The sequence below is a fragment of the Leucoraja erinacea genome, chromosome 20, assembly GCF_028641065.1.
Source record: "Leucoraja erinacea ecotype New England chromosome 20, Leri_hhj_1, whole genome shotgun sequence".
NCBI classification, from domain to species: Eukaryota; Metazoa; Chordata; class Chondrichthyes; order Rajiformes; family Rajidae; genus Leucoraja; species Leucoraja erinaceus.
Genome location: NC_073396.1, coordinates 22,804,158 through 22,813,360, shown reverse-complemented (window position 1 = coordinate 22,813,360; position 9,203 = coordinate 22,804,158). Strand labels below are relative to the sequence as shown.

Genomic DNA, 9,203 nt, shown 5'->3' with positions numbered 1-9,203 from the left:
CTGCCTAAGCTAAATACTCCCAACCAAGAGGCTTGGAGTTGGAGGTAAGAAATCGAATGCAGGATTGGGAGCACACAAAGGATTGGAGAAACATGACTTCATCTCAAGCCAATAATTGGGGTTGCGGGTGAAGATACCACCAGAGGGCGGGTTGGAGCGCTTGTGGGTGTATCTCTGGCGAGAGAAGGTTACGCCTACTTTCCTCACCGGCGCAGGAATGCGGAACAAGTTGCAATTTAGAAGGAGAGAGCAAGTTTGCAGTGCGGCAGCAGTCCCCTCACCATCCTGACCTTTAATCTATCTGTGCAAAGGAGAATAAACAGAGAAGTGGCAGATGATGCAATCTTAGGCGGGGTAGGGTTTTTTTTTGTTTTGGAAAATTCCTGATTGTGAACTTCACTTAAAAATAGGGAAACCAGAGCTCGCATTATCTTGACAGCGAGAGACAGAAGACCGGGTCCTTTTATAGCTATTTTGGTAGCATGGCGGTCGAGAGGAACAGAAGGGTTTTGCAGGACCTACAGGCAATTCCGTGCAACCAGACGTGTGCAGATTGTGGAGCGGCGGGTAAGTGTGTGGGGATACCGGAGGAGAGGCTGGGAGCATTGCAAGGAGGGAGAGTCTCCTGCGGGGAATCTCCACCTGTGTGCAGGGAGGTGGGGTCGCGTTGACATTTTCATCACGGCGTGAGTTCGGCATGAGATAATGTCAGCGCTTTGCATGAGCTAATGTCACTCTCGACAATTACTGGGGCAGACCTTCGTGATCTGTTGCAAAATATTGTGTGTTCAGATGAGCGGCGGGGGGGGGGGGGGGGGGGGGGGGGTGTAGTGTGTGCTTTAAAGATATGGAATTATTGTATTGGGGAGAGCAGCGGCGTGATCCACATCACAGGTGCTGGGTTAGAGGACGTTGAAAGCAATGTTGTATTGTGATGTGTGTGTAAGCTGGCTGGGGTGGAGATTGTTGTCATATGGCAGAATTTCTTTGATTTTTATTTTTAAAAAGCTTCCGTTTTGCAACAAAGAATTAATTTGAGTTTCTAGAAATAACCCTAATGTTCTGTAAACGTGCAGCAGATTTTGGTTTCATTTGGAGGGATGAGCTGGGTGTTGTTTTTGCCCGAGCCCTGGTCAAAGCGAGAACAGTATAGAGCTGTCAGGAACAGTGCAGCCAGCGACGTCAGTACTTAAAAGTGGAGGTAAAATAATGCTGATTTCTTTATTTTGAGGGTTGGATGGGAAGGTGCGGTTTGCAGGCGGAGCCTCAGTAATATATCTTTCATCGAATTTCCAGTGCTTTCACACATTGAAATTCAACAGTGATTATGCTTATTTTCATCAAAATGACATACGCAGATTTGAGAATGATTTGATAATATGTTGCAGACGTTCAAGGAACATTTATTTGTTTCTGAAAACATCAATTTGAAGCACAAATACAGTACTGGCACACTGAACCTGATTTATTGTGATTTTAAAATTCCAAGAAACAATTTCCTGTTTTGTGAGTATAATTAAAATGTAATAATGGATTTCCCTGCAGTGGTGCCTGCTACAGGAGAATCTTTATGACAGTGATACAGAATGATCAATTAAACGCGAGGAGTAAGAGTAGGCCATATACATTTCCCAGGCACATTCGCCATTGAATGAGATCATAGCTGATGTTTGTGTCCCGTTCATATTAAACAGGGAACAGTACAGGATCAGGTGCTTCAGCCCACAATGTCTGAGCAGAACATGATGCCAAGCTAGACTAATCCCCTCTACCTGCACATAACCCATATCATTCATTTTCCTACATATCCATTTGTCTGTCCAAAAGTGTAGGAAGGAACTGCAGATGCTGGTTTACACCGAAGATAGACACAAAATGCTGGAGTAAATCAGCGGGTCAGGCAGCATCTCTGGAGAAAAGGAAGAGGTGATGTTTTGGGTCGAGACCTTTCTTCGGACTGTAGAAGGAGCTCAACCCGAAACGTCACCTATTCCCATTTCCCACAGATGTTCCCTGATCTGCTGCATTATTCCAGCATTTTGTGTAATTCGTGCCTGTCTAAAAGTCTCTTAAACGCCACTATTGGATCCACCTCCACACCAATCCTGGCAGCGCATCTCAGCCACCCAATGGATCAATAATACTTGGGTTTCAGGTAAAATGCTCCCAACTTAACACCATTGGGTTTTTACATCAATGAAAGCACAGCCAGAGTCATAGTTTACATTGCATTTGAAAGACAACAACCGAGCTGCATTAGTATGGAGACACAAGAAACTGCACGGAACATAGAACATAAAACAGTACAGCACAGGAACCGGCCCTTCAAACCACAATGTCCATGCTGAACATGATGCCAAGATAAACTAATCTCATCTGACTGCACGTGATCCATATCCCTCCTATCCCTGCCTGATCCTCAACTCTTCTGAGGGTGTATACATCTATTGATCTCATCTTTGATAATGCTCAGCAGCTGGGCATCCATCCCATATTGGAGCAGAAAATGTCAAAGATCCATGTTTCACTAAATAAATGTATCTTTATTTTAGTTTAGTTTAGAGATACAGTGCAGAAATAGATCCTTCAGCCCATGAAGTCCACGCCGACCAGCAATCCCCGCCAAATATGGATAATTTACAATTTACTAAAGCCAATTAACCTACAAACCTATACGTCTTTGGAGTTCGGGAGGAAACCGGAGCACCCGGAGTAAACCCACGCGGTCACAGAGAGAACGTAAAACTCCATACAGACAGCACGTGTAGTTGGGATCGAACCCAGGTCACTGGTGCTGTCAGGCAGCAACTCTACTGCTGCGCCACTGTGTTGCCCTTTAGATAAGATATTTATTACCTGAGATATCCATGCTTCTGCCCTACGACTGGCTGAGAAAACAATTACCTTGAATTACATGTGGATGCTTATGACACAGAGGAGGCCATTCATCCCATTCAGTAATTGCATCAAAGAACCTGGAGACATGAGAAACTGCAGGTTGAAATCTTGAGTTGAACACAAAGTGTTGGTGGAACTTATCATTCAGCCATTAACACTGGCCCTATGTTATCCCATTTGGCGGTTAATGGATAATGTTATCCCATTATATCGCCGCTTATAATGTAGTAGCGGCTTTGATCATTGTTTTGTGCTTGGGATATTTTTCTGATCATTAATTTTATATTGATAGTAAGCGTATCTATTTAAAAACAGAAATGTGATATTTGGACGTGCATATGCATTTAGTGTTGTGCTGAAAATTTAAATCAATAAACCACCTGACAACTATTCAAGGATAGAGCATGGAGAGTGATGGCAAGGAAACTGCCCCTTTAGCCCACTCAGTCTGACCATCAACCACCCATTTATACTAATCTAATCCAATTTTATCCTCTCCATATTGTCATCAATTTTCCCTAGATTCTGCCACTCACCGACACAGGTCAATTTACAGAGGCCAATTCACCAAAACGCACACCGTTGCGATGTGGGGGAGACACCGGAGCACCCGGAGGAAGCCCCACGCGGTCACAGGGAGAACGTGCAAACTCCACACAGACGATACTCGAGGTCAGGATTGAACCCAGGTCTCTAGTATTATGAGACAGTGACTCTAACACAGGCAGCGATGCTCAATGAATATAAAGAGACTCCCAGGACTGGAAAATGCATATATATATATATATACAGGAAACTCTTCCTGATAAATGCTGATAGTTTAAAACTGAGAAACTGGCTTAGGCACTTCTAAATTGAACCATTTCCACCAAAGTCAAATGCAAAAGTCCTGAATTGACCAACAGAATCAGAATGTGGACTATCGTCTTCTCCACTGGGAAACAGAATATGCTGTAGGTCTGAAGAAGGGTTTCGGCCCGAAACGTTGCCTATTTCCTTCGCTCCATAGATGCTGCTGCACCCGCTGAGTTTCTCCAGCTTTTTTGTGTACCTTCGATTCTCCAGAATCTGCAGTTCCTTCTTAAATGCTGTAGGTAGATATTTGTCTACCTTCGATTTTTCAGCATCTGCAGTTCCTTCTTGAACAGAAAATGCTGTAGTATCTCTCGAGGAAAGGAATATGTGATATTTCGGGTCAGATCTAAAGAAAGGTTCCAACCCCAAATGTTACCTATTTCTTTTCTCCAGAAAACCTGCCTGACCCACAGAGTTACGCCAGCATTTTGTGTCTATCTTTGGTTTAAACCAGTATCTGCAGTTCCTTCCTACAGATAAGGTAATCCCATCTTCCCTGCAGCCCTTCTTGATTATAGGTTAAAGTTAACATTAACTACACTACTGGGGCTAAAGATTATGCAGAAATCTCCATCAGAGCCCCACCCATCTCTTTCTTTCCTAAAACACTGGGATAAATTTCTCCAGGATCTAGGTATTTGTCCATTTTAATTAATGTTGATATACCATATTTAACACTTCCCTTTGCTGATGCATTTATATTTGTGAGTACCAGTGTCCATTTCTGCTAACTTTCCATCCTCCCTTCCTTCTCCTTGATGAATATTGATGCAGTATTCAATTAGGACATCACACATCCCATGGCTCCACACAACAACTTTTTTTTGTCCCTGAGGAGACTTATTCTCAAGCTATCCGATACTCTCAAAGGAAACACAAGAAACTGCAAATGCCAGAATCTTGATCAAAAACCAGTGGATCAGGCAGCATCTGTGGAGAGAATGAACAGACAACATTCGGATCAGGACTGCAGACTGAAGAAAAGGTCCTGTTCTGAAATAATGCCTTTCCATTCCCTCCAATACTTAGTTTATTTTTCCTCTTACTTCTCATATACATCTAAAATGTTTGAGTTCTCTTTAGTTTTGTTATGCTGGAACATTTCAGATTCCCTTTTTTGCTTCCTACGTGATTTCTTAAGATCTCACCTGTTTTCTTTACGAACCTCAAAGCACTCACTTGATAACAATTTCCTTTATTTGACGTATGCTTTATCCTGACCCTCATCCCTCATTCCTTTGTTAATCTAGGTTCCCCAATCTTGCACTCTGTGCTTCTTGCGTCATACAGACTCCGAGCTCTTACCACAGGTCACCCACATATTCTAGGTTGTCTTCCTAGAGAATGTCCCATATCGTGATTTCCATTACGCAATGCTGCATTGTCTGTGCTTGCATCAAGGGACCCATTGGGGAAATTAATAAATCTTCTGTTTATCTATTTACTATTTTTCCTCATAAATTCTGTGAGAGCAAATTTTATTTTACGTCTCAAATTTTTGGATAATGATTCTGAAACCTTAAAATGGCCCTAAGTTTTACCCTTTCAAATACCTCCCTGGTGTTGTTTTTCACTCTAGCACCTGCTCCCAATCTACTTTCTGCGTAAGAAGGAACTGCAAATGCTTGTTTACACAAAAGATGGACACAAAATCCTGGAGTAACTCAGTGGATCAGGCAGCATCTCTGGGAAAAAAGGAATAGGTGACGTTTCAGGTCAAAACCCGTATTCAGTCTGAAAAAGGGTTTTGTCCTAAAAAGTCGCCTATTCCTTTTCTCCAGAGATACTTCCTGGTCTGCTGAGTTACTCCAGCATTTTGTGTCTATCTACTGTACTTTCTCTAGTTTCTGTCCTATACTATGGGAGCCAGACCTGCTCCCAATTTAAGACCTGGACTCTTAGGTTCAATCTTATAATTTCCCATTACTGCCTTAAAGCATACTGAATTGTGGTTACAGTTCACAAGGTGTCCCATCTACAGCAGTCCCACCTGCCCGCTTTTGGCCCATATCCCTATAAAGCTATCCTATCCATGTACCTGTCCAAATCTATATCTATACATAACTAAACTCTGATCTTGTGCTCCTCCGGTTTGTGTGGTTTTTCTATTTGCGCAAAAATGGTATGCGATAGCGCTACGATTTTTCGCCAGCTTACTCACCGTTCTCCTGTGCTGCGAGTACAACAAGATTTGTTCTGATCGATGGTAAATTGTAAAAGTTATTAAGGTTTAAAAATCGTAAAAAAAAACGCACATGCGCAGATTGCTGTCAGTCGCCGCCACGCAGATTGGTCTCCTCTTCTGACAGTCAAGAAGGTGTGTCACAGCGATGGCGACGCCCTCCTGGCACCATTGCCGCACTGGTGGGCCGCATCCACTGTCAATCGGCTGGAGGTCGCCATAGTGAAGGAATACCTAGTACCTAGAGGGGAGGATGATGCCACGGGCCGAGCCCGGGACTGGGCCCAGACTGAAGCCAAGGACGAGCCCGAGGACTGGGCCCAGACTGAAGCCAAGGACCAGCCCGAGGACTGGGCCCAGACTGAAGCCAAGGACCAGCCCGAGGACTGGGCCCAGACTGAAGCCAAGGACGAGCCCGAGGACTGGGCCCAGACTGAAGCCAAGGACCAGCCCGAGGACTGGGCCTGGACTGGAACCAAGGACGAGCCAGGGTCCAGGGTTAGGGACGAGCCCGAAGATGAAGTCGGGGCACGGACTGGAGCCCAGATGGCGGCCGAGCTGAGGGTTGGAGTCGTGCCCAAGCCCGGGGCGTGGGTCAAGATGTACCAGCATCTCGGCGGGCCGCCCGGCCACCGCCATCCTGCAGCACAGCCTCCGCTTCCTGCCTGCTCTGCGGGCAGCTCTGGTTCGGCCGCCCGCCATCTTCACCCCGCCCCCAGCACAGCGAACCTGGCTCCGTCAAGGCCCAGGTCCGCGAGTGCTTCAACTGCCTACAGCCAGGGCCGGGCTGAGTATGAGAATCAGACCCTTGCACTGCTCTACAACCTGGGTAGGTGCTGGGGCAGGGAATGGGAGTGAGGGGAGGAGGATGAGGGAAATGGGGAGGAGGGAGATGGGGTGGTAGAGGGAGATGGGGGGAGGGGGGGGGAAGCTGCCCATCAGATTCCTATTAAAACTTTCCCCTCTCAACTTAAACTGACCTTTATTTATTGATTCCCCGTCTCTGGGTATAAGACTGTGCATTTACCCTATCTATTCCCCTCATGATCTTATGCACCTTTATCCACCCTTCACCCCTCAACCTCCTGTGCGCCTAGGAATAACATCCCAGCCTGCCCAACCTCTCCCTATAGCTCAGCCACCCAAATCATGGCAACATCCTGGAATAATTCTTTGTTGGTCACTCTGAGACTGACAAATCTTAAAGAGACGTCAGAAGGATAGTTTCCACTTAAAACAGGGGTGTCCGAACAAACAGGGTTGTGGAAATGGGCCTTTTGGCTCTAATTGCCCATGTCGCCCAACATTCCCCATCTACACTATTCCTGCCTGCCTGCATTTCGCTCATATCCCTCTCTACCTGTTCTATCCATATACCTGTCTAAATGTTTTTTGTATGTCTTAAATGTTGCAATAGTACCTGCCTCAACTACTTCTTGTATGTCTTAAATGTTGCAATAGTACCTGCCTCAACTACCTCCTCTGGCAGCTCGTTCCATATACCCACCACCCCTGTGTAAAAAAAATGTTTTACCCTCCTCAGGCTCCTATTAAACCTTTCCCACCCCCCCCCCCCCCCCCCCCCCCCCCACCTTAAACTATGTCCTCTGGTTCTCAATGTCCCTACTCTGGGCAAAAGACTGTGCATTAGTGGAATTCATTGCCCCAGATAGCTGTGGAGGCCAAGTCACTAGATATTTTTAAGGCTGAGATCGACAGTTTCTTGATTAGTACGGGTGCCAGGGGTTATGGGGAGAAGGCAGGAGAGTATTTCTAAACTAAATGGGTTTGTGAGGAAAAGATAGATCAGCCATGATTGAATGGCAGAGTAGGCCTGATGGGCCAAATGGATTAATTCTGCTCCTATAACTTATGAACATGGTTACTTGATCCTCCATTTAGCCTAGAAACAAAGATCCACTGGGTTTGCAGGTAACAAGCCAGTTTAATCTCCAAGGTCAGAGATTTTGTACAGAGTGACCAAGAATGAGTACAAGCACAAATTGGGTCGTTGAGCTTCATGAGCTTGTATATCCAGGGTTTTTATAGAAATATGTCAGCTTTATTGCATTCCCTTGTGTGAATCACACCAAGTCTGACAAGTCAATAACCAGAAGACAAATATTTTGCACAACTCAATGTGTTTAAAGTTCCACTGGTCAATTGGAGCTACAGATTGTTCACTCCGCATTTCTGGTTTTGACATTGGCATCGTAAACTGCTCATCCCCCTTGATTTCCCTGGTATAAAACTCCAGTTACTGCCGTTAAACCAAATCAAAGGGCCAAGGATCATTAATGGAGAGCTCCAGTGAGGCTGAAAGTGCTCAGCAAAATAACAAGACAAGATAAATTGCAATGCTGACTTGACTTCAGCTTCAGTTTATATAGGTCTGCAGACTAAAGAGGAATCTTGTGAGTGACCTTCATTTCCCCCCCCCTCCTTCGCTTCACCATCACTTACATATCCTCCCACTGTGGGCAGAATGACATATAAAAGTGATCAGTGGAAATGTGTAGGAGACCTCCAGTGCTTGAGGCTGAAAGTGCTCTGCTTACCGAATAAGGCTTGGATAGACAATGAGAGGATTGCACTATGCTGAGTCTGACTTCAGCCTCAGTTTATGTTTATAGGTCTGCAGACTAAGGGAGGGAATCTTGTTGAGAGTGACCTTCATGATTGAATGGTGGAGTACAAGGTGGGTTGAATGGTCTAATTCTGCTCCTTGAGCTGCTTATGAACTGGTGAGGTGAGGCAGGGAAAATATTGCGTGTCATTGCTATAGATGGGATGGAGGAAGAGGTAGGGACTGGTTCTTGTTTGTGGGACATAATGAGACAAACATGAAAAGCTGGAGTACCTCAACGGGACAGGCAGCATCTCTGGAGAGAAGGATTGGGTGATGTTTTGTCAGCCAGCGATGCTGCCTGGCCCGCTCAGTTGCTCCAGATTTTTATGTCTATCACAGGCCGAAGGGCCTGTTTTCACACTGTATCATTTGGGTGAGAGTTGGGAGTGAGAAATTGCGAGAGACCAAGCCCGAGGGAGCATAACGACGGGGGAGGGGGGGAAGGAGGGTGTCCCCCTCCCATTGGAATTGTGCAATATGGTGTCTTTTAACTTACACTTGAATACAATATATAGGCTTTAAATTGGATTGGAGCGTTTTTGAAAGGGGGAGGCTGTGCGATCACTTATCACTGGCCTTGGGGGTACCCGGTGAGGGAGTGGAGCAACCGAGTGGGGAGAGGGTGTGGAAGAAGGATGT

At 45.5% G+C, this 9,203-nt stretch overlaps 1 protein-coding gene across 1 annotated transcript in view; it reads left to right on the top strand.

The window, feature by feature from the left end:
- Positions 1 to 224: 224 nt before the first annotated feature.
- Positions 225 to 9,203, top strand: part of LOC129706958 (arf-GAP with dual PH domain-containing protein 1-like) — a 120,690-nt gene continuing 111,711 nt past the window's right edge. The window contains exon 1 of the mRNA XM_055651643.1: positions 225 to 567. Coding sequence (XP_055507618.1) covers positions 483 to 567 — 85 coding nt within the window. The 5' untranslated portion in view covers positions 225 to 482. The remainder of the gene's footprint in view (positions 568 to 9,203) is intronic.